This window comes from Nomascus leucogenys, chromosome 11 (assembly GCF_006542625.1).
Source record: "Nomascus leucogenys isolate Asia chromosome 11, Asia_NLE_v1, whole genome shotgun sequence".
Classification (NCBI taxonomy): Eukaryota; Metazoa; Chordata; class Mammalia; order Primates; family Hylobatidae; genus Nomascus; species Nomascus leucogenys.
In genome coordinates, this window is record NC_044391.1 from 62277163 (window position 1) to 62301905 (window position 24743).

The window sequence follows — 24743 nt, forward strand, 5'->3', positions numbered from 1 at the left end:
TATAAAGCCGGAATCTTGTGAGTATGCCAATTCTGATTCAGTAGGTCCAGGGTAGTGCCAGGAATTCTGTATTTCTAATCATATTTCATGTGATGCTGATGCTGCTGGTTCACAGACCACACTTCAAACAGTGAGGATTTAGGATAAAATGCACATGGGCAATAACATGGTCTTGGATTAAAACATTATGAATATGGAGGAAATTTGACAATATCTTAAAAAATTAGATTTTAGGCAAGTAAGACCTTGATTAAATATTGAAAATCTCACCGAGAGATTGATAGATCATGAAAAAGTAGGATATACTTAACATTTCTATCTATCTGAAGACTTTGGTGACCCTTTTCTGAAGCAGATGTGTTACTTAAATTTTTAAATCTTTACTAATAGTTCTGCTGTTTTACTAGTTAACCAACTCCAGATACTTTATAAAGATACAGAAGTAATTGTTGTAATCTCAGGTACTTCATCATGTTGGTAAAGACTTCACTAAATATTAATATCTGATTAAATATTCCATTACAAAATTCATATCAGGGCTGGTTGAAACCTTTCTTTTATTAATCTATCACGACAGCCTCTCTGATCTTTCCTCTGAGGTGAACAATGTCCTTATATGTCTGTAGGTCAATGGGAAGGATCTTTCAAAGGCCACCCATGAAGAGGCAGTGGAAGCTTTTCGCAATGCCAAGGAGCCCATTGTGGTGCAGGTGTTAAGGCGAACACCTCTTAGTAGACCAGCCTATGGGATGGCTCCAGAAGTGCAGCTCATGAATGTCAGCACTCAGACGGACATCACCTTCGAACACATCATGGCTCTGGCCAAGCTTCGGCCACCTACCCCTCCAGTGCCAGACATCTGTCCATTCCTGCTCTCAGACAGGTATTTTTCTGTCATTTCTTCCAAAGCCCTGTTTGTTTCCATTTGTCATGTAAAGCAGATGTTGGAAAGAAGCAGTTCCACTAGCAGGTTGACAGTTATGGAGACAGGCTTCCCAGCTCTGTTTGGAAAATGTCTCGCCTGTTTTGATATGTGCAATTAGTTCTCAGTGTTCCCTGCTAGCTACTCTCCCTGACCCACATGGTTGCTCCACCTGGGTAATCATACTTGCTAACTGCTATGAAAAATTCTGGCTCTGATTATTTCATCTTCATATTACTAGCTGTCAAAAGTCTCATGCTACTCATGAACACTGGTCAGAGAAATCACTTTTCTCACCAAAGCTGCCAAAAACCTTATTAAGACTCATGTGGAAGTGGCATCTTGGCACCACATTCTCCTCTGTGGGCCACCTCTCTCTCTTCCTTGCATTTCTCTTCTTTAAAGAGAAGCTAGGAAATTGATTTAATTAAAGTGCAATTCTCTGAAGAAAGCAATTACCCAATATATTGAAATATAAACAAAGGATCTTGGCTGTCAGAGAGTAAGTATAGTGCTATCAAATAAAGATCTATTCAAGGAATACTTCCTCCTGATTTTTGCCTAATTTAAAGGAAGTCAGAGAGATTTTATTCAAATAATCCTACTTGAACAGTTTTAGAAGTATGCTTGCCCAATTCATTGTGTTCTGTGAGCTTTCTAGCAAATATTCAAACATTGAGAGTTTGTAAGAGCAATAGTCTCCTTAGCCTGCATTTTCATCACCTACTCCAGTCTGCTCTCTGCTTTGTAAAACATAGATCTGAGTCATGCCACTTTCCTGCCCTTTGATGGCTGGCTCCCATAAGCCTGTTTCAGTGGGTCACAGATGTACAATAGAATCACCTGGGAACTTTTAGAGGCTGTGTAAGTACTTGAATCACCCCTTAGGCCAATTAAATGAGAATACTTAGAGTAAGGCTTAGGCGTCGGAAATTTTCAAAAGTCTCCCTAGGCAATCCGAATGTGCAGCCAAGTTTTGAAAACACTCCTTGAGACTTCAAGTTCCAGGAAGGCAGGGGATCTGTTTGTCTTGGGTATCTCTTTATTCATTCATCCATTACATTTTAAATAGCCCTTTGTATCAGACACAAATTGGATGTGTCAGGCATTGGAACTAGATGCTGGGCATAAAACTACCAACAAAAATAAAGTCACTGCCTTCCAGAGTTTATATTCTACAGGGGGAGTTGAACAAAAAGCAAGGAAACAAATATATAATATTGATTAATACAGCCTAAAACATAGTAGCCATCCAATAAATACTTCCTTGAATGAATAATAATAGCTAGCTTGTATTAGCTAACTTAACATGCTTTCAGTATTATTCCAAATGTTTTGCATTTATTGACTCATTTAGTTCTCACAATAATCTTAGGAGGGAGTATATTATATTATCAACATTCTATGTCTAAGATGAGGAAACAGATATTAAGTGACATGGCCAAGATCACATAGCAAAAAAGTGACAGGGCCAGGCTTCTAGGCCTAAGAGGTCTGACCCCAATGCCTACCCGCTTAGCCAGTGCTTCTTGCTGCTCTTCCTAGGTCCTGCAGACCTTAGCTTAGAGACAACCTCCTCTAGAAAACTTCCTAGGGCTGCAGTGGGTCCACCCCTACCATGTGCTCCCAAGGCTCCTGTATTTTTCCCTTAATTATTGCACTGTATTAAAATTCCCACTTTGCTGCTTTCCCCAATTAATAGGGCAGAATTGGATTTTGTACACCAACATATTTCCAGCACTTGGCCTGGCATCTGGTAGCCACTGAATAAATGTTGAATGAATAAAGTGTTCCTCACAGCAGGGCTCCCTTCTTACTATCTGAAAGACATGGCAAACACATCAGATGTCCAAAGCAGCAGGCTTCGATGTTCCAACAGCCCAAAAGGGCCATGCAGACCCAGTCCAGCTATAAGCAAGGAGATTTATCTGGTAGACACAAGGCAAGGTGCTGCCTGTATTACTTTTACCATTTTGGCCTACACTAGTTAGACCTGTGTGGAGCTGAGAGCCATAGATAGCAGTGAGGAGAGGCTGGTAGAATATTTAGGCTGACCATAGTATGAGGGCATGACGATGGGTCTCTTGCCTTTCAGCAAGGGAGAAGGGAACTAATTGATACTGCTATCTCTAATTTTTCAAAAAGGTCCACACTGGCAGGAGTTAGAAGTCTCATCTGCAACCAACTTGTCAATTGTATTTAGGCTTTTTCCGTGTCTTTTAGAAATAGAAAAGGTCTTATGCTCTTTGCTGTTAAACTATGCTTAGTCTTCATATAGTATGATGTGTAGTCTTTATACCAGAACATACTAAATTGAATAATGTGTTTACAAACTATTTAAAAATTTCCTAAAAGTTGAAATACATAAAAGCCATATCCTCTCATATCCTTAATGTAATCTGCTCTCTCTGTCACTGAGAATTTTCTAAAGGTATTTTGAAACCTTGCGGCTTATAGGAGTTTCCACTGATTGATCGCCATGAATGTTCTTTAATATTTGTGTATATGTCCTTGATCAAAGAGGGGAAATTGTGCATTATGAGGGAGAGTGAGAAAGGGGGATCTTAAGAAAGAGAGGAGGGGACAATGTAAGCACATTTTAGAGTCTGAAAAAATATGTGCTTTTGAAAATGGTTTTCAAAAAATAGTTTGCAGCTGTGGATTATGAAATTGATAGTGCTTTATGACAAAATGCCCCTCTTTGAATAGACTGCAATCTCAAATGCCACACACCCACATGTGGAGCTTGTCATATTCAGTGGAATGGAAGCAGGCCAGAAAGTATCAATAAAGCACCATGGACTGTCAGAGATTTCACATCAGTCTTTCCACAGAATACAACTCTGACCACAGGCCCTTATTCCTAGCATTCTCTCAGAAATTGCAAATTGGTGGACTTCACGTAGAGGGAGAAAGAAAAGCGATTGCTTTTCCTGAGCTGTAGTTTGTTTAAAGACTAGATCACTACAGGTCTCATTCCAAAGCAGAGCAAACTCAAGTGAAATTCTAAAATCAGTTTTAATCTTGAAAACAACCCTTTTAATCTATTCCTATCATATTGCTACATTCCCCATAGCTGCCATTCTCTGCATCCAATGGAGCATGAATTTTATGAGGGCAACGAGTATATTTCCAGTTTGCCTGCTGATGCAGACAGAACAGAAGACTTTGAATATGAGGTAAGATCATTTTCACACCACTTCACATTTCTCCATGAAGTTATGGTTGAGGGGTTTTGTATAACAAAGAAATTAATTTATTACAGTGAGAAATGTCTTGTCTATTACATATCTAATGTAAGATCTTTCAAATGCTATTCGTTTTAGCTATGTGGCTCTAGTGTTTTAAGAATATTGGAAAATATTTTTATAGTATAAGCTTAAATATAATTTGCTCTCATTTTGTTACTTTTGAATAAATAATATTGCAACAGCTACATTTTTAAAATCTGTTCTATAATATATGTGGATTTCCAAGTAGAGTTTGAAAAATATATTTAAAACAAAGATTGTGTTTACTATTTTCATTTGTTGTATAATATTCTAATTTTCATTGATAAACTAAATTTTATTATATTGTATTCTTTGGAAATGCAATATTCTCTTTGTGCCTCTGGTATGTACTCTAAAGAGCCCTTTCACAGACGTCCTAGAAATAGAGATGGCCTCATGCCCTTTGTTGTTAAACTATATTTATTCTTCACACGGTTTGATGTTAGAATATCTGTACTGTGATATATAACAATTCAAAAAGTCCATCCATTAATTGTTTAAAAGCTCTCACAAAAGTTAAAGAATGTATCCTAATATTTCCTCTGCTTCTGCAGCCTGAATATCTTTGAAAGGTTTCAGACTACTCTGACATTTAAAAATAAAATAGATTGAGGAAGTAAAGAAGCTTTGGTAAACAGGCAGAAAACCCATGATCACCTGCCCTTTTAATGCTTCAGGTGATGTCATACAAGTTCAGCCAAGTGTTCTCTTCCACTTTACAACCAGGAAATCCTGAAATCTCTTCCCTTAGGAGGATCTGAAATCAAATAAGGAAGTTCATCTAAAGCAAATGGATGTTTGTTTGAAATCTTCTCCCCACAAAAGTCATTCCTGGGGATTACAGAAATCATTATTTCTTTGCAGCCAACATTTAGAAGGATGTGAAATGAGAACTGGTAACTGAGTAGATGGTTTTGTCATTCTTGTGTTGTTCATGTTAAATTTTTATCTCCTCTTTATTAAGTTGATTGAAAAGTTTTATTTTCTAAATCTACTCAAGCACTGACACGCATTACAATATCCATTGCTTTGTCTATTCATGTAAAATAAATTATAAAATTGAATGACTTATCCAAATAATTCAAGATTCTTATGTTTTCCTTTTAGCTAAGGAATACTTTGGGTTTGGGGACTGGAATTATGTAGAGCACTACAACTTTTTATTTGGATGCCTTAAAGCTTTATTAAAATAAGTCAGTGTGCTGGGGGAGGGTATAGGGGAAGATTGTTTAGGCTAAGCAAGTTAACAGTAAAAGCCCTTTAAATGAATCAGCATGTCATTGAAATATTACAATACAGACAGATTTCCTTACATTTCTATGGAGCTTACTGTAACTGAACCGCATCCTCTTTTTTGACCAATATTAATCCCCAGCAGGAGCCAGCATCAGGATGATGTCAGTGGTGAATTCTCAGACAAGTTCTCTGTAGCCTGTAATCTCAACTAATCACAGCATCATAGTCATTAATCTGCTGTCAGCTGTGATTCCGTTGCCCAAGGCTCCTTTCTGAGTGATTGAAATAAAGAATGTTCCTGTGAAATTCAAATAAGGAAGGAGTTGCTATGACAGTTTTCAATCATTAGAAAGGATGCATTTGAGAACAACACGCATGGTTAAAAGTGGGAGTGGAGGCGTGGGAGAATACCTCCAGAGAAGTTTACCAGATTCAAGAGAGAATAATGGTTCTGCCCAGTACTCCTCATCTGTTACCGTTATGTGACACACACATAGAGTGGCACACGCCATCCCTTGTGGCTGCATCAAACTGCAAAATCTAGTCAGTCCACTGCCATCACTGGAGCCTATGGTGGACACCATTAGGCTCATTCAGTGAAGAGATTTAGAAATGCTAATTCTATCTATGTGTTGCACTTTTACTGTTGCACCTAGCAGCAGACTGATCTGACATTTCTATGACCAGCTGAGATGACTCTAGCTCCTCTAGGAACTTCATTATAACCCTATAGCTCTAGGAACAAGATGGATGAGCACCTTAAGGAAGTACCAGTTTTGTGCCACTGAGAGAATATTACAGTAAAGTGAGGTTTAATGGCCAAGAAGGCTTCAGCTCAGAAAGAGATATGCATTCCTCTTCAACCTAAACATGAGCACAACCAGGCAATCAAGGAAGCAGAAGGAAGACTCCTTTTTCATCTGCTTTCATTCATTTGTACTATAAACATTTAATGAAGACTTAAAATGTACCAAGCAGTTATCTAAGCATGGGAATAGGAAGCTCCTGCCCCAGTGGAAGGAGCTTCTAGGAGAGGGATGTCAACAATAAACAAACAAGTAAAGACATATTCTTTTCAATGGTGAGAAGTACTGATGGAAAATAATAAGAGTGGTATTGGACAGGATGTTGCTGTCTTATACAGAGTGGTCATGGAAGACTTCTCTCATAAGAGAACTAAAGAATATAAGAGATCTAGCCATGTGAAAGGAGATTTTCAGAAAGAAGGGAGGGCAGGTGCAAAGGACCTGAAGCAGAAGCATGCTGGGGTGTACAAGGAGTAGCAAAGAGACCAATGAGAGAGTGGAAGGGGTGAATTCAGAGAAAGGAGGGAATATTTTGTGGAGCGTTTGGCTTTGACTGTGATACAGGAAGTTGCTTTGACTCTGAGATGGGAAGTTGCTGGAACATAGGAAGGCCATAACAGGATTACTCCAGCTGCTGGGCTGAGACTGACAGGAAGGAAGCAAAGTCAGCTGAGAGGGAGTGGGGGATTGGACCTGGACGGTGATAGCGGATGGAGTACATATGACATAATTTGGACAGCATCCACCCCAGCCTGGAGGGCTGTGCCTCAGAGCTTCAATATAGTTTGTGCTATGGCAATTTCCTTCTGACATTTTAAGGGCAAAATATTACAGGTTAGAGTGAAGCACACCTTTTGGCATCCCCCGGAACAAGAACAATACATCCATACTTTAAAAGAAATAGCTTATAATATATAGACTGCATTTCTGAACTTGCTAAAATACAAACTATGCGGCTATTTAGGTGCCTTTTTAAAGACCTACTTACTATTAACTCAGTGAACCAAAGCTAATCTGTATATCTTGTGAGTACACATATACAGACTTAGTGCATGGATTATTAACCCAATAGACCAAAACAGATCTGACTATCTTGTAAATACATACTTAGGGACTTTTAACATGCAGATTATTTCATCGATGGACTGTAACAGGTCCCTTAAGAGACACAGCGGACAAGCAAATGCTTCCTTGGAGATATTATAGTCAGTGTCCATGTTATGGTGACTCTGGTGTGTTAGGAACCTCTATGAAAATTTAATGACACCCATATCTCACCATGACCTATCACCAATTTCCTAAGAAAAATATTTGATTGGGTTTAAAATTTCCCCATTGTGCTTCAGAGAAGTCTCAGAGGACCAGTCTACATTAAAAGACACAGCTTGAAACTTGTTCTCTTTAAAAAATGATGGCACTTGTTCTCTAATTAAAAATGATAAATGAGTTTAATTTTATTTTTGAGAAAAAATAAACGTATAAAAATTTAACAATGCACCCATCGTAAGAGTCAGGGTGTTCCATGCCACTGGAATTTCACTAAGGATTAAGCTTCTCCTCCTTTTCACTTCAACTTTGTTCATTTTTCCTCCTAGAGCCAGCTAAAGGTTGAAATAAATCATAAATAGCCCTTAGCAAGTCAGAGGCAGATCGCAAATCCAAACTCTACTAGAAATAATTTAAAGGGAAAGGTTTTAAGAAACATAGAGATCTTTTTGCCCAACTCCTAATAAAGATATGTTTGCAACTGCCTGAGTGCAAGGAAGATGTTGAATTGTCTACAGCATTTGCCGTTAACTCTCAAAAGTCAATGCTAATGCTCATAGAGGGGTCAGAAACCAATACATGCAAAATTTAGATAGTATAAAACATCATGTTAGCCAAGACAAGCATCAGTTCTGTGCCTGCGGATTTTTATCAGTTAGAAATATCACTTGAAATCGTTTTTACTTCTCCCTCAATGATCAGGCAAAGAAACATATACAAAAGGCTGAAATAAGTACCCTTTATGCGTCCAATATCATGAAAATGTAAAGCCAAAAAAATTTAGAACTTTGCTTGAAGTGGTATTATAAGTGGAAAAGAGAGGATAAATATATGTCAGAGTTCTATGTACATGTTAACCGAAAACCAAACTTGGACCAGTGTCTATAAATAGGAGTGAGCACTTAGCATATTAATTAGCTTCCTCTTGGCAGTCCTTATGCAAAGCATAAGTAAACCCTTGTGCTGTGCTGAGAAGTGTCATTTTGCAAAATGAATTTCCTGGAGCTGGATCCCTGCAAATATGTGCTGAATATTTGTGAGACTTTAAGTATATAATCTCTCTCTTACATAAAGAAAAGAGAATCATGAATCAGAGAGATTTTCATTCAAAAAATAACAAGAGGATAATTATTAACTAGATTCCATCATATTTTTTGAGCAACTTCATGATTTGTGAAGCCAGTATTGAAAAAAAAAAAAACAAGTCCCTAGCATGATGCATGTATAGAGCTATATGGATCTTAAGGCTCTGAGGGCAGCAGCTTTATCTGCCTTGCTTATCATTGCATCACATGATCTGTTTCACAGTGGGTGCTCAATGCATATTTCATGAAGGAATAAATGAGGGTTCCCATTGCTGTCTGCGTGGACCAGCTTCTGAGCCACTCAGTCCCTTTCCTCTTTTCCATGCAAAGGGAAGTGGAAAAGAACTTGGGACCACTGTCCAGTTGTAACAAATGCCTTCTTGCTTTCCAGCAGGTATTTGTTCTTGGAGTCAGGAGTTTTAATCCTAATGCCATTTTTGTCTCAAACACTTGTAAGGCAAGGGCAAAAAGGGTGAAAGATAGGGAGACATAAGTAATGTAGTAGAATGCTAATGGTCTCCATGAAAATTTATCTTTACTGGCCACCTTATAAAATCATAGAATCTCATATTTGGTATAAATTTGGCATGTTCTCTAATAAACACTTGTATTCCCTGTATTACTTGTTGAACAAGGGCTCAATCAGCAGATGTGAGAAACACTGCAACAGACAGGGAAATAAGTGCCTCCCCCACTAGCCAGCTGGGGCTGTCTCTGTCCATCCAGAGATGGCTCTGTCCATCTCTGATCTTGAGAGAGGCAAACCTATCAAAGAGTTTGAAAGCCAATGATGGAAGAAACATGATGGGTATGAGACATAATTGATAAAGAGACCATATGTTATCTGTATGTTGAAGTAGGTAAACGAGAAAATAGTGTATAGACTGTAAAAGAGCAGCATATTTAGATTTGTTTAACTCACTGAATATCTTCCACTTAGTCCCTTTTCTTGTGCTTGTTAGTCACATTTTAGAATTATTAATGAAATTGCTAAAATAATTTTATACCACTTACTACTGGGGCAGTAAAATCATCCATTAAAAAAAATCACCTTCAAAAGTGCCGTTCCTTTGGGAAATTTACCGAATTGAAAACTGATCTGGATGGAGTGTGAAAATATTTTTATTACCTGAGCATTAAAGATAAGATGGTATTCTGTCAGTCTGGAGTTGGTTCACTGAGGTCCCTATTAAAGTCACCACCACTTTCTCAAATATGTCAGATGAGAATCTTAATCATGGAGGCCAAACCAATGTTATCATATATCAGAGTATTTCCAGATGCTCTGTGGCATGTTTCTCCTTATCACTGCTGCCTTCCCTTTGGTTCCAACATTGTTCTACCTTTAGGCTAGTTTTTGGTGTCTTGTAGCCTGTCCCTAGTCTTTGCAGGCTATCCTATTCACCACTGCCAGATCAAACCTTCTCAAGTGTGACTCTCATTTGTTTACTCCTTTGTTTATCATCTTGTATGACTCTGTTCCTTGAATTAACTCTAAAATCCTCTGCCTGGCATTGAGGGTCCTTGGAACTCTCTCACCACCTCACCTTTCCAGCACCTTGGGGTCAAACTCCACAGCACAACAATACTCAGAGGAAGCTGTGTGCTTTCCTTTCTTTGTGCCTTTGCTCATGGGCTGCTGTGCCTCTGGAATGCTTTTCTGACAATCTCTGCTATCATTCAAAGACAGAGTCAAGCACCACTCCATCAGAAGCATTCCATGATGTCCTCCTGCCATGTACCGCAATCTTTCCCACCGCTGAACTCCCACACCGCATTCTGTAAATATTTTTTGTCATTTAGATTATGCCCCAGGCTATAGTCATTTATGCACTTGTCTATTCTTCTAAATGGATAGTCTTTCATAATAGAAGTGACCACTTGTAATTATCTGCACATCACCAGGAGGGCCCAGCACCTGTCCTGGCACACAGTGAGTCCTCAGTAGCATTTGTGTGATGAGTGAATAAACATTGCTGCTACTATTCTTATTTTATAAGTCCCCAAAACAAGTACAAGGTGCTAAATTGGGGGAGAGGAGAAGAAGGCTGATGGAGAATAACAATTTGAAATCAAGCGAGAAAGTCTTTTTTCATAGGATATCAGTTTGTCTAGTAATTAGAGGAAGTGGATTTAAGTGTATACCTGAGCCAGTTTGTAAAGGAAGAAAAGTGGGATTTTTATTGTTTCTGTTTTACCAAGGAACATATGCGTGTTTTACCACAAATGCGTAAGCTGGTGAACCCTGGTAAATAGACATGCTAATTTATGTAGTTAAAGAATGACAGGGGTTCTGGTCTGTTACAGTACCTATGCATCCTGGTTTGCCCTAAACAGTCTTGATGTATGGCTCATTATGAATAGCAGCTTTTTTTTTTTTACTTTCGAAAGTATCCTAGTTAGACAATACATTGCGTAGTTGTCCTGTTTTTATACTTGTTGAACCTTAGTTGAGACTGATACTTCATAATCACATGTTGTATAATCCTAACATTCCAAGAAGAATTTCTTAAATTGAATGCCTAAGTTTACTAAATTGCATGATTTCCCTAAATTGAGATTATTTTTTATTTTCTTGTAAGTCTTGCATAGTGACTAGAAAGAAAAATACTACAAAGTTGGCAACAGTTACCAAAGTATTATAATTCTTTCAGATTTCTTACTGAATGAAACAGGACTAGTATTGCTATTAATTTGTTCATGTAATTTCATAAAACAAATAAGAAGCAAATCTGTCTTTCGCCTCACTGGTTGTGACAACACTAAACCTTATTTCCTAAGAAAACAATGAAAAGCAAATTGAACCTTCCAAGTTATTTATTAAACCAGGTAACCATGGGCACATTTATTTTACCAGGGATCTGGATATAAAATGAAGATTCCTTATACTACATATATGACTTTTATCAAAATGCTGACATTCAATTTTTGTTTGAAGATACTTATGATACACATTCAGAGGATTTCCTTGCATTACTTAAAGGTGTTTGTGAAAGGTTGTGTTTAAGGTGCATATTTGCATATCAAATCATATTTTCCAGCGACTTCTATTCTGCTTTCAAAAACTGTTCTCATAGTGGCAGAAAAAGGAAAGCTGTCTTTTACAATATAAAGCAAAATTCATGTTAAGGATTCTAATATTCTTTTCAGAGGCAATAAAATAGAGTGGAAGAAAACAGACTAGGAGTCTGGCCCCAGCTCTAGATCTGTCTCTTGAATGAATCATATTCCACCTGTGTCCTCCACAGAAACAACCATTGTTCGCTGTGGAGTGATTGGTCTGCATCTATTTCTAGAATGTAACTCACATAAGCAAAGTGAGACAAATTCATGGTCAAATCCTTAAAAATTTTTACGAGTATTCTAACAGTTTAAACATATCAACCCACATTTTCTTTTCAGTTGTTACAGAGAAAGCCCACACACTCACATGGCCTCACACTGGTCTGTGTGTAGTACCATATATCTCAATTGGTATCAAGTAGCACACCTCTCCGTATTATCTCTGACTTTAGCTTTAGCATTCAGATCAAGTTAGCTCATATACATTTACCAATTTGAAATGCAAGATGCAGTCTGTAAAAACCAGAAAATAAATTACTTTATTTACATATAATACATATTTGTTAATTTAAAAATACAGAAAATAATCCTAGTTTGAATTTTTTCTTCACTATATCACATTGTCTCTGAAATGAATGAACGGAATCCTAAAGATGATGTGTTTTATATTAGGATTACCGTTCTCCTTCTCCTTCAAGGGCATAAGCTATTGATAATATTCTGGTTTCTAGTTACATGCTGCATTTACCAATATTCACTGTCTATTAAATAATCCAGTTCAATGTAATTGAATATAAATAAAAGAGAACCAGTAAATCCAATCTATGCATTTCAGATCCAAAATACAATTTTTAAATATAATGGAAATTGTACCGCCTAAGATAACCACAGTTTATATTTTGTGTGTGTTTTCCTCTTCTATGTACACTGTATGAGTGCAATTTTGCCATTTTTGGGGGTTTTAGCATTTTTTCCAGGTTTTATTTAAATCATTAAGAGCTATAATTAACTGCTTTGTGCATAAGTCTTTGTCTGCATTTCAGAGTTATCTCCCTGAGAAAATTTTCCCAAAGTAAAATTATTTTATCAATGGACAAGAATAGTTTATAATACTTCAGATAAATATTTGTTGAAAAATTGCTTTCCAATAAAAGATGTAATAAATTATTCTTACGAGCAATATAATGATCATTACAAGTATCATTAGTATTAAGTGGGCTTATTTCCTTTATTATTATATAACCTTTATTTAAAGCACATTTTAAAAGGAGCATGGCTTGAGGCCAGGAGTTTGAGACAAGTCTGGCCTGTGTAGCGAGACCCCGTATCTACAAAAAAAATAAATAATTAACTGGGCATGGTGACATGCATCTGTGGTCCCAGCTAGTCAAGAGACTGAGGTGGGAGGATTATTGATCCCGGGAGTTAGAGGCTGCAGTGAGCTCTGATCACACCACTGTGCTCTAGCCTGGGTGACAAAGCAAGACCCCCAAATCTATATAAATAAATAAAAGGTGCTTGGAATAAATATCCAGTTTATGGAAATAATATAGTTTCATCAACATAGTAAATGGGCTTAACATTATAGCTAGTATGTAATGTATACCTACTTCCATGTCAACTGTACATTCAAATAGAGGTCCATAAGCATAAGGTTGAAAAAAAACAGATAAGTTTTAAGAGATTTGAATTTTCAAAGTCGAAGGACATTTTAAATGAAATCAGGAAATGCCTCCTAAATTAAGCATGTTCTGCCCCAAATCTGCTTGTTCTTCTATCCTGTCTTGTTTAACCAGCCTCATCAGCTGCACAATTCTAAGAATTACTGTGTTCTGAGCATTTACTGTGTTGCCGGTCTCTCAACTATGTGCTTTAGAGATCACCTCTAATCCTTAAAACAAACTTGCTTTCTAGGTAAAGTGGCACAGACCAGAAAGCTGAGAGCAGCCCTGATTCCTTCCTACTTCTCACCTCCAACATCCAAAAAATGTTCTCAGTTGAGCCTGGTGCATCTTCATAGCCAGGCCCTATCCCCAATTCTTCTGAAGCAGTAGCCTCCTCACGTCTTCCTGATCTTAGTTTCTGCCACCTCCATCTCTTTCTTACTATGAATGATTGTGTCACTTCTCTGCTGAAAATTCTCAGTGATTTTTTTTTTATTGCTTCTACCAATGCTCTTCAGTGCTTTTTCATAGAGGAAAAATGAGGAATGTGAGGGGTCTTAGCCCACCAAGTCTGGGTGTGGGGCCTAAAGAACAATTTCGTGCTGGTTTTGTGCTTCATTTTCTTTTGAAATTTGCGTTTTACCTCTTAGTAGATATATGGTGGTTTCCCCACACCCACTTTCACAAATTGATACTCCAGGAAGGTACAAAATGCTTAAATTGTGGTTTTCTGGCTCCCCTGACATTCCAGTTTGGAAAACTCAGGCCTATATACTGAAATGTAAACTCCATAGCACACGAGGCACTTCCCATCTGCCTCTCTGTGCTCACCTCCCTCTAATCCAAGTGTGATGTGGGAATGCTGTGCTTCTGCTCACACAAACTGCCTGCAGTTCCCCAAGGATGACATTTTCTTGCGTTTTTTTATTTTGTTCTTGCTTTCCTCTGCCTGGAATATCCCCTCTTCTCTTCCTCCACACTATTCTATACCATTGGTTTCATGACGGAGGTAGAAACAAGAACACAAAAGCAAAAATGTTTTTTGAACTATTAAATATTTGACAGAATTCTTCTTAAAAAATGCTTAGATTCTGGCCTCTGCCCTCTCTTCCATTTGCCTTATGTGCGATTATTGTTTTTTCTTACTTTGGGTTCCGCCAAAAGTCTCTAACCTTCTTCAGTATGGTTGACCTTGTTTTATGCATCCCTCTCTTCCAAGTGCTCTGCACATGGTAGAATGACTGAAGCAATGACTAAATCTTAAAGACACTTGCAGGCTAGCAAAGCTAAAGCATAAATCTCAAAAAGGGTTTAAAACTGAGACTCTTTGGATATACGTCTCACTTTTTCAGAAAGTTGTTTTGTTCTTCAAATTAAATATGATAGAAAATATGATCATATTTTTGTAGTTTAAATTTGAAATTATTATTTACTCTTCCAGTAAACATGCCTAAATACAGACACACACACACACACAGCCTCTAACTCGACCTCATTATTGGCTGGTAGCATGTTTAAAATGTGTCGATAGAGCAAATAAATCTTTTGGCTCATTTCAAACCCAGAGAAAGATGTCAGCAGTAATAATGATGTTTACAGATGAAGCACTGGACGGTAATATTTTTAAATACAACAACAAATAATCTACGCCTGTAGTCATCATAAATGAAACAGATTAGGAGAATGTGAAGATGAAGGCACAAAGCTGATAACCACTTGGCTTGAACTGAGATACAGCACTTCTAGACATCATTGGATTTTAAATGTCCAGATTTCATTACTTAAAATAAGACATTTAAGGCAACATATGTTTGCATTTGGTGTTGATGCAAGCTATTATAGAAGCCACAGTTTTGGAACCGAAATCTAAGTGTAAGTTGGAGCTCTGCAGTAGAAGTTATTCACCAGCCAAAGTTAAAATTGACCAGTCTCTCAAATACTCTTTTGCCTGTGCTTTCATTTCATTGTTCTTGCCCTCTTACAGATAATCTCTTTTCATATTTCTATTTGTTAACAAAACATTTCAATAGTAGCAAAATGTTAGAAGTTAAATCTGAGACTTTTTCTTCATTCTGTAAAACACATTGACACCATTTGCTCTTTTTGCTCTCTTGAGAATACCACGTTTTTAAGGTCCCAGATTCTTCTCAGTAGGAATGAAGTATTCTATAAGAAGCAGTTACCAAACAGGAATTTGCTGTAGAAAGCTTGTTAGGGAAAAAAAAAGTTATATCTTGTATAAGATGAATAGAGTTCTTTAGTAATCAAGGCACAATAAGAGATATTAGAGATAGAAATTTGAAATAATGGAAAAACACATATGGATTAAAAACGATTACACCATATTTGGACAAAAGAGAGTTAAAATGAAGAGAACTTTGACATGGTGCATATGAACCATAAGGAGGCTATAGAAGCACATCGCATGTACTTGACAGAGGAAACTGGAGCCTGTGAAGGTTAAATATTCACCTGTCAGAGCTAGTTAATGGCAAGTGCTGGGCAAGAATTTCTTCTTTCTCTTAAGAAATGATTTTTTATTATTTTAATAGCACTGTATGCTTGTTATTGGTATTTCATTATTCAGTTTCCCCTTTGGCATATAATTGAGTATGTGTTCTTTCCTAGATTGTGTAATTGTCAAGAGGATATAGTATTTCACTTTGTTTTTATAAACAAATTAAAACTAATACATCCTACATATTATGTGATTACCTGTGGTTTATCTTATGAGAGAGGTCTAAGACTCCTAAATAGCCGTTGGAAGGATAGTGTTTTTCCAAGGGAATGTTTATGAGTAACTAGAGGATCCACTGACAGCTGTTGAGCCTTTTTTGCAGCCAGGAAGTTCATAATCCTTAAAGAATGTTTTCTTCCTTTGACTTGTACATGGCTATCTGCCAAGTAAAGACAGTTACAAATCCTTTTAAGCAAAGGTTGTAAATATGCTTTAAGAGCATGTGAGCAATGCAGTTGGGAAATTCGAAAGAAAACTGATTCCCTGTGTGGAGACATCACTAAGTGTTTTTAGTTAATAATGATTTAATCACTTCCTGTCTGATAGACAAAGAAATTAACAAAATCTCTCCCTCCAAAATGAAAGTGAAAGGGACTCCAAACTTCTCTTCGTCTCTCTCAGATAATCTGCATGACCAGCAGACTTTCCATGACTTACTTTTTTCTGGGTTAACTTGAAGGTCTAAGTCTCCCAAATGATGTGCTTTTAGATTTATTCACCTTAAAATATTTTTTTGGAATGCATTCTCATGCAATATAACCGAGTGTAGGATGGGTAAACTAATTCACAGACATAGATTAATTCATATAGGTGGCAGCACGTGTGAATATTCAATTAGTTTTACTATCTGATTCTCACAGAAGGAAATGAATTAACATTATCACCACTTCAAAACTGGACTGGCCATTTTATATGCAGGTTCTATTTTTTATGTCTGCCAAAAGAAAAGAAAGCCATATGTTCTCTCAGGTGTTGGGAAATTAGCTTTAGGGTCGTTTCCTGTCACTTTCCTTAATGGTCTTAAACATGTGCATAGCTGTATGGTAATAAAGTATAGATGTTCATAATATTATAATTCAAAATGATCAATAGCAGATTAGTGTCAGATCAATCATGTGAAAAGGATTCTAGAAGACTTTCTGTTCCCCAAATTATTTTGCTCATATTCCAACTATATGAAATAAATTCCCCTCATTAAGTCCTCATTCACTCTTCCCTGTAAATAACCTGCCCATTAATTTACAAGTCATTCCTTCAAAAACTTTTATTCCCAAGACACTAAACATCTAATTGTATCACTCTTATTGGAGGAGAAGTTGTATTTAGGTATATTTGGAATCAGCCTGAAGTGCACTCAAATCAGACTCCAGTGTGTGTGTGACCTCTCTGAGCCTCGGGTTCCTTATCTGTAAAAAGAAGATAGTATTAATAATACATATTTGTTAATATTAAATGTGATAATATATGAGAACATCTAGTCCTGGCTGGCACATACATGGTAGATATGTATATATTCAGATATATGCCATCATTTCATGGCCCTGAGAGAAAAATGACTGCCAGGTTTCCTAATTAGCTGAAAGTTCCCTCTCATGCAGATGCTGTTGACTGAGGAAGAAAATGCTGGAGAAGGAGCGTAGCTATGGGTTTGCTTGTGGACAATTTGAGACATAGGAACATTCATGTGGAAATGTCTAGAAAGTAGATAGACACATGGAGTTGCAGCCAAACATAGCTCAGTGGAGTTCAGAGCTAAGAATGTCAGCCTTTAAGTGTTAGTTGGAGCCTGTGACTTCACACATTGCTCAGCAAATATTTATTAAGTACCTAGTTCATATTAGAGACTGTCTTAGGTACTGGGAACACAGGGGGCAACAACACAGTGCCACTGTTCTCCTGGAGTTTGTATTCAAAATGGGAAGAAGCAATAAAAATTAAAAGGGAAGTAAGAAAATCTCAGATGAAGATAGTGTTAGGAAGAAAATAGTGTGAAATTCCAGTATGGGACAAGTACAGACAGAATAGCCAAAGAAAGCCTCTCCGAAAGCTGAAAACTGAAAGGAAGAACCACCCACACAAAGATCAAAAGGAATAACAATCTTCACCAAAAACAACAACAACTATCCGTTGCTGGAAAGTACTAGTGTATATTGACTCATGTACTCATTTTTAAGCCACTTTATAGAGGCAAGAACATATAAAATCTGTGCGTGTTTAATGTATACGGCTTGATGAACTTGGAGATAAGTATACACTTCTGAAATCATCACCACAACCTATGCCATAAACATATTTAGTAAAGTTGTAGGATACAAAATCAACCTACAAAAATTAGTTGCACTTCTATACACTAACAAGGAACTATCTGAAAAGGAAATTAAGAAAACAATTTCATTCACAACAGCATTAAAGATAAAATACTTAGGAATAAGTATAGCCAAGGAGGCAAATAACTTGTACCCTGAAATGTATAAAACAATATTGAAATAAATTAAAGCAGACACAGACAAATGGAAAGACATCTCGTGTTCCTGGACTGGAACATTCTATTGTTAGAAAGTCTGTACTACCCAAAAGTGATCTACAGATTCAATCCAATTCCTATCAAAATCCCAGTGGCATATTAACTCATTTAAACTTTACTACAACAGTATGAGATAGGGATTATAACTATTCCCATTTTACATATGAAGGAACTGAGGCAGAAAAAAGGTCAAGAACTGTTCATAGTGGGTTAGTGGAGGAGCTGGTATTCACATTGTGGCAGCCTGGCTCCAGAGCAGATGCTCATCTACACGAAGGGAAAGTATAGAGTTCAGAGTCCCTTAGGAAAGAAGGAGCTCAATGTACTAAGCAAAGGAAAAGGCCAGAGTTGTTGGAATGGTGTTTATAGAAGACAGGGGAGAATTATAGGCCCGATAATTCAGGACCTTGCAAATCATAAGGCTTATGGATGTTATTATAAGTGAAATAAAAGGATATTAGAGGGATTTAAGAAAGAAACAGCATGATTTCTATTTTTGTATTTTATTTTATTTTATTTTAATTTCTATTTTAAAAATATAACTTCGGCTGCCTTTTGGTGAATACACTGTCAAGTTTGGTAAGGACACAGAGAAGGGTGGTAGGTAGGAGGTGATTGTGCTAATTCAGGTGAGAGCAGATGGCGATTTGGTCAGTTAGTAGAAGGGAAGAGAAGCCAGTGAATATTTTTGAAACATGACAGACATTATTGCTGATTGACTAATTATGGGAATAAGGAAAACAAAGGAGTTGAAAGCGGCTTCTTCATTTTTGAAGTTGAGCTATTAGATAGCTATTTCCTAAAAGGAGGAAAACTGAGGGAGGGAAAGTGTGGTGTGGGGAATTAGGAGGCAAAAATCAGGAGTTTTAGGGCACATTAGGTTTCAGAGGCCTCTTAGACATGCATATAAAGATGCTGAGTGGGCCGCTATTGCAATACAGCATCCAGAGAGATATCAGGCCTGGATGAGAGAGTCCCGGGGGAGAGAAAAAGGCCAAAGACAGACTTTCAAAATTGTATTACCAACAAACTAGAGGTCTAATTGTATCGCTGATTTGAGGAGAAATCATATTTCACTATTTTTGGAATCAGCCTGAAGTGAACTCGAATCAAGCTTCGCTGCTTAGTACTTGTGAGATGTCTCTGACACTCAGGTTCTTCACCTGTGAAAAGATAATATTAATAATACATGCTTCATAGGATTATATGAGATAATATATAAGAACATGTAATATCATGGCTGACACATACATGAAATATATGTAAATATATATGTATGTATATGATGTATATGTAAACTCAGTGTAAGTATATGCCACATATACACATATGAAACCATATAAATGATGGATTACAGATATGTAAGACAGATATAGGCATAGATAGATCTACATAGATTTGATATATATCTCTATTCCATCATTAGACCATTGTAAGTCTCAATTTCATCACCTATAGTAGAGAATATTTATGAAGAAAGGAAAAAACGGAAAGGAAACTCCATACCTTGTGCATGATAGGGTCCGAGTACAAGCACTTGAAACCTGATTCAGAGCCGTGCACAAGAAAGAATTCTCTGAGAAGCATAGTAGGTCTGAATATATTCAAGTGTCCTTCATTAAAAAAAAAAAAACTTCAAATTAAGCCCATTTGTATATTTGACTTTCATATTCTCTATTGTTCCTTTTCCCAAACATAGTAAAATAGTACTTTGATTCTCTGCCATTTTTAAAAAATCTCATTTATTTCTCAACCCATTGAAATCTGATTTGAGGATAATAAGTAATAGTTGAAAGACCAAATCCAGTTCTACCTTCCACTACCTTATAATCTCAACAACACCTGGTGCACTTGGCCATCTGCATGTTCCTGAGAAGCTCCTCCTCCTTTGCCTCCATACCACACTGCCCTTCCTTCCAATTCTAGAACAGCTCTACCTGGACTAAAGCTAGTTTCCTGTATCTAAATGTGGGGCTACTAAAACCATATGTCTTAGGGCTATGCGGAGGCTTAAGAGAGCTGACCTGTGGCTCTTGGCATTCTGAGCCGGGAGGGAGGACAGGGCTGGAGGAATCCTCAGTGTGCATGGCACCCCTTCATCCCATTTGTCTGGAATCTCCAAGCTCAGAGACTCTCTGGTTCACTAGTGCTGGAGAATAGACCTCTTGGTTCTCATTTGATCTTGCCTTAGCTTAAGGCTTCAACATAATCCCTCCTGCTTTTCATTTTCCGAGGATTTCTCATAATTTCCAATGCACGAAGAGTTGCCTTGCTTATTTTAAGACATGATGGTAATTGTTGGAATGTGGAGCATAAGGAAAGTCCTGACAAAATAAATGAATGCTCTTATTAAACGTAAACACAAATTAATGTTTGCAAAATATTTATAAAATATTTGTTTTTCACTGCTTTTTAAGTTTCACACACCCTACTATCAGACATTTGTCTCAGTTCTTAGTTTTACAACTTTATGCACATAAGTAGTCAAAGATATAAAATTGTGCTACTTCACAGTCTAATTCTTATGCATACAAACACAAGATCATGGTATTCCCATAATATGTAATTAAATACACAGTGTTAATTTTTTTATATATTTTACTAAATTTTGCTTTTACATCCAAAGATTTTGAAATGACTTCCACTTTTACTGTAATATACTGATGCTTTCCTTTCAGCTATCTGAAAGACATAGTGACCCAATTAAGTTCAGAAATAAATATTTTTGAGCAATACAGTGTTTCAGGTTCAATGCTGAACATTCGTAAGCCAAAATAAATAAGACACTGTCTTCTGTTAGATGTAGATGTGGAAACGGGAAGACATATATAATTACACTACTGTGAGACATTCACAATAATAAAATACAGATGTGGTACAGAGAAACCAGTGGCTGACTCTTTGGGAAATGGGCAGTGAGGAAATGATACCTGAGCAGAATTTTGAACAGGCAGACATTTAAGGCAAGAGCAAGCGGAAAGGTGAAGGCACTGACAAGCACAGGAGATTCCAGGAAATGCAAATAGGTCAGTCTAACAGGAGAATTGTGTTACAAGAAGTGAAGAAAGACATGACTGGACCATGGGCAGGACCATGTAAGGAAAAGCCTTTTCATAATGAGAAACTTGGACCTTACGCTACAGATAATGGGACAACAATTCCATATTAGAAGAAGTGTGATGGAGGTCAGATTAGCATTCCAGATAGACCCTTTTGTAGGAATTTGGAGGAACAAAACCCAAAGAAACGCAATAAATGAGGGGCCAATTTTTATAGACCAGGTGGGATATGAAAATAACTAGAACTAAGGTGTTGAGAACAGAAGAGGATCAAGTCAAATAAGTAAATAGGGGCTTTTTAAAATAAGCACACATTATTTAGGTCAACTGTTGTCTTTCCCATGCATAACAAGTGGTTATGAGCCAAATTTTCTTTATAGCCAACCACTGACCAAAGTCATTTGGGCAAGCTTGACATTCAGCACAATGTGTGCTCCTTGATAAATGTTCTAAGGAGCCAAGACAGTCACCTGTCAAAATTGATAAGTGAGACGACAGTGGGGAATGCAGGCTTATTTGTTACGGCACAGCTGCCAGCATTTGCAGCCTGTTTACCTCTAGACTGGTTCTGTCTCACTCTGAGATTTTTCTATTTCCACTCAAATAGCCCCCAAACACATTGAGGCTATGCCTACCTATGTGAGATATTCATTCCAGACCAGTCTGCAAGTGCAGGAGGAGGATAAAGAGGCAACTTTCATTAGGCTATTCTCACAACTGAAGAGTTTCAATAGCTTTAAAAGAGAAGGCATGAACTTCATCAATTCTCTGTAGCCATTTAGCAAAAAGGGTAGTAAATTCTATGAAATAGAAAGGCCCACGAGATTACGGTAGCGCCTACTTCTAAAATCCTATTCATCACCTCATGCATGGATGGTGTCTGAGGAATAAGGAGCCGTTTTTTGGGGGTTTTTTTGTTTGTTTGTTTTTGTTTCTGTCTTTGTTTTAGGACTTAGTTCTGAAGAATAGAGTGGCTGGTATCTTTAAATTAAATACACAGGAAGGCACTTAAACTTCATCTTCTGCTTTTGTGAAAGAAAGAAATGAAAGTCTCAGAGGACCCCCCAGGGCTTATGTGAAGTCCACAGTGCACTGCACATAAACTTTTTCTTTATTTTCTCTTTACAAATGAGATTGTGGTTATTTATGTACATGAACACATTGCTTGTAAAACCTAGAAAGGAAAGAGCCAAATTCTTAACAGAGCAACAGCAGGACTTGGGTCTGTCCACTGTGTGGTCATCAGCAAAACTTCCATTCATGGTGGAAACTCAAAAATTCTTGAATTGTTTTTAAAACATGAGATATTAGGCAAACTCTAATTATAGCAGACTCACATCCACTGCTTTTTAGCTCCAGACCATCCTGCCTCGCATTGTTTATGTAGAGAAAACATATTTTTGAAGATTAAACTGATTTTTTTTATAGAAAGAAACAGTTCTTTGACACTACAATTTCCTTTACTTTCCAGCACACAGCAGTGAATTGTAAGGTTTTTTTTCTTTAACACATAAGTTTTCAAAAAGTGTTATAACCCTGGTAATGTTCTGAAGGTCCTGCCTTTCGTCTGCTGCAGACATTTGTCCTATTGACAGTTTAAATCAAAATTTTTATTGCAGTTTTTTAAGTCCTTTTTTTTTGATACAGCCTTCACATTCTCCTGCTGAGATTATTTCAAGACCTAATAGACTCCATCATTAGAAAACATTTTATAGAACTCAAATTGGCTTTTCCTATGTTGAATTTCATCCACTTTTTCCTCTCCATTGCCCATTATAGAAGTAATTTGCAGAATCTCTGCATTTTAACCATGAGCATTCAGAGACAGTGACTTCCCGGGGTGCTGGATACCAGTGGCATTGCCAAGCTGAAAAGGACTGAGCTTTCTAGGGCTGGTATATATTCAAGAGGAGTGTGCATGCATGTGTGTGTGTGTGTGTGTGTGTGTGTGTGTGTGTGTGTGTGAATTTCTGGATTTCCAAGTGTACCTAAATTACTGTCTCTATTACACTCATTTCTCATTCCCTTTATAAGCTGAAGGAAACGTGTTTGCACAGGCCTCTTTCCACGCCATATTTGTCCTAGATTAGATATTGAGTTAAATTTGGTTACACCAAATAGTATTAGGAGACTAATTCAAGAGCACTTTAGTGCTACCATAATCATGCAACTTCCTTTGTTTAAAAGATGATATCCCTAATATCTAGCATTAGACACACACATTTATGTATTTATGCAAAAAGTGTTTATTCTTTTACATTTTGTAAGGTACTACTAGGATAAAAGATATAAGCACTTTCTGGCCACAGTAAATTAATATCTATTATTCATTATAAGTACACAAATAACAGTTGCCCAGTTATCTTAGAAAATGCCAACCTTAGGCAGTTATAAAACTATTTTCCTGACTCTACTCTTTCCATGTTTTTGTGGGAGTTCCTCAAGTCACTCCTCAAAATCCTTCCAGAAGATTCTGAGAGTCCTCAGGGTATGTGTCATATGTGATTGCAAACTCTTTTGTTGCTATTCCATGAAATCTGACATTTTCCTTCTCTCTGGCTTCAACTGTGCTGATCACACCCTCTTCTGGACCTAATGTTCTGATGCCCACTGTCTTTCCTTCTCTCCACTTCTGCCTGGTTCCAGCAGGTTGCCCAGATCACGGCGTAATGCCATGCCATGTTCCAACAATTACCTCAAGGAGAAGAAGCAACCTGCGCCTGTCTTTATGCTTTTGGTGTTATCGAGAGCTGAAATGGGTCTTTCATTTTCACTATTTCTCTATTATACTTTTAGAACAACGGCATTTCAATGGCAGATCTACAATACTCTGAGTGATAAATACTATGCTACAATATCAACTTGCCTTTGAATAAAGATTCAGTGAATGCCGTCTACCCAACACTCACGTTTAGAAAAAGAACATGATCGTGACATTGCAGTTCTGTGCATGCCTGAATCACTATTTTGAATTTTATGTTTATTATTATCTTTGTTATCTTTATAATTGTGCCACATAAGTTTGTAGCTCTAAATAATGTGTTATTTAACTTTGCATGTTTATATACATGGAAAAATACTGAATACAGTATGGTTCTTCTGAAACCTGTATTTTTTTCCAAAAATTCTGAACCAAGTTCCTAGTTCATCCAAGTTGTAATGTGTAGCTGGAAATCACTCGTGTTCACTGCTATATAGGATTCACATCTTTTAAAATGGTGCAGTTTATGTATTCACTTGGCGGGCGTTTGGGTGTTTTAGTTTTGTAATATTACAATGTGCTGTGAACATTCTTTTATGCATAGACTGGTGCATATTAATAGAGTTC

General features: G+C 37.1%; 1 protein-coding gene across 1 annotated transcript in view; it reads left to right on the forward strand.

Moving 5' to 3' along the window:
* Window positions 1-24743, forward strand: part of PDZRN4 (PDZ domain containing ring finger 4) — a 138540-nt gene that overhangs the window by 68700 nt on the left and 45097 nt on the right. The window contains exons 2-3 of the mRNA XM_003252298.2: window positions 627-883; window positions 3999-4101. Coding sequence (XP_003252346.1) covers window positions 627-883; window positions 3999-4101 — 360 coding nt within the window. The remainder of the gene's footprint in view (window positions 1-626; window positions 884-3998; window positions 4102-24743) is intronic.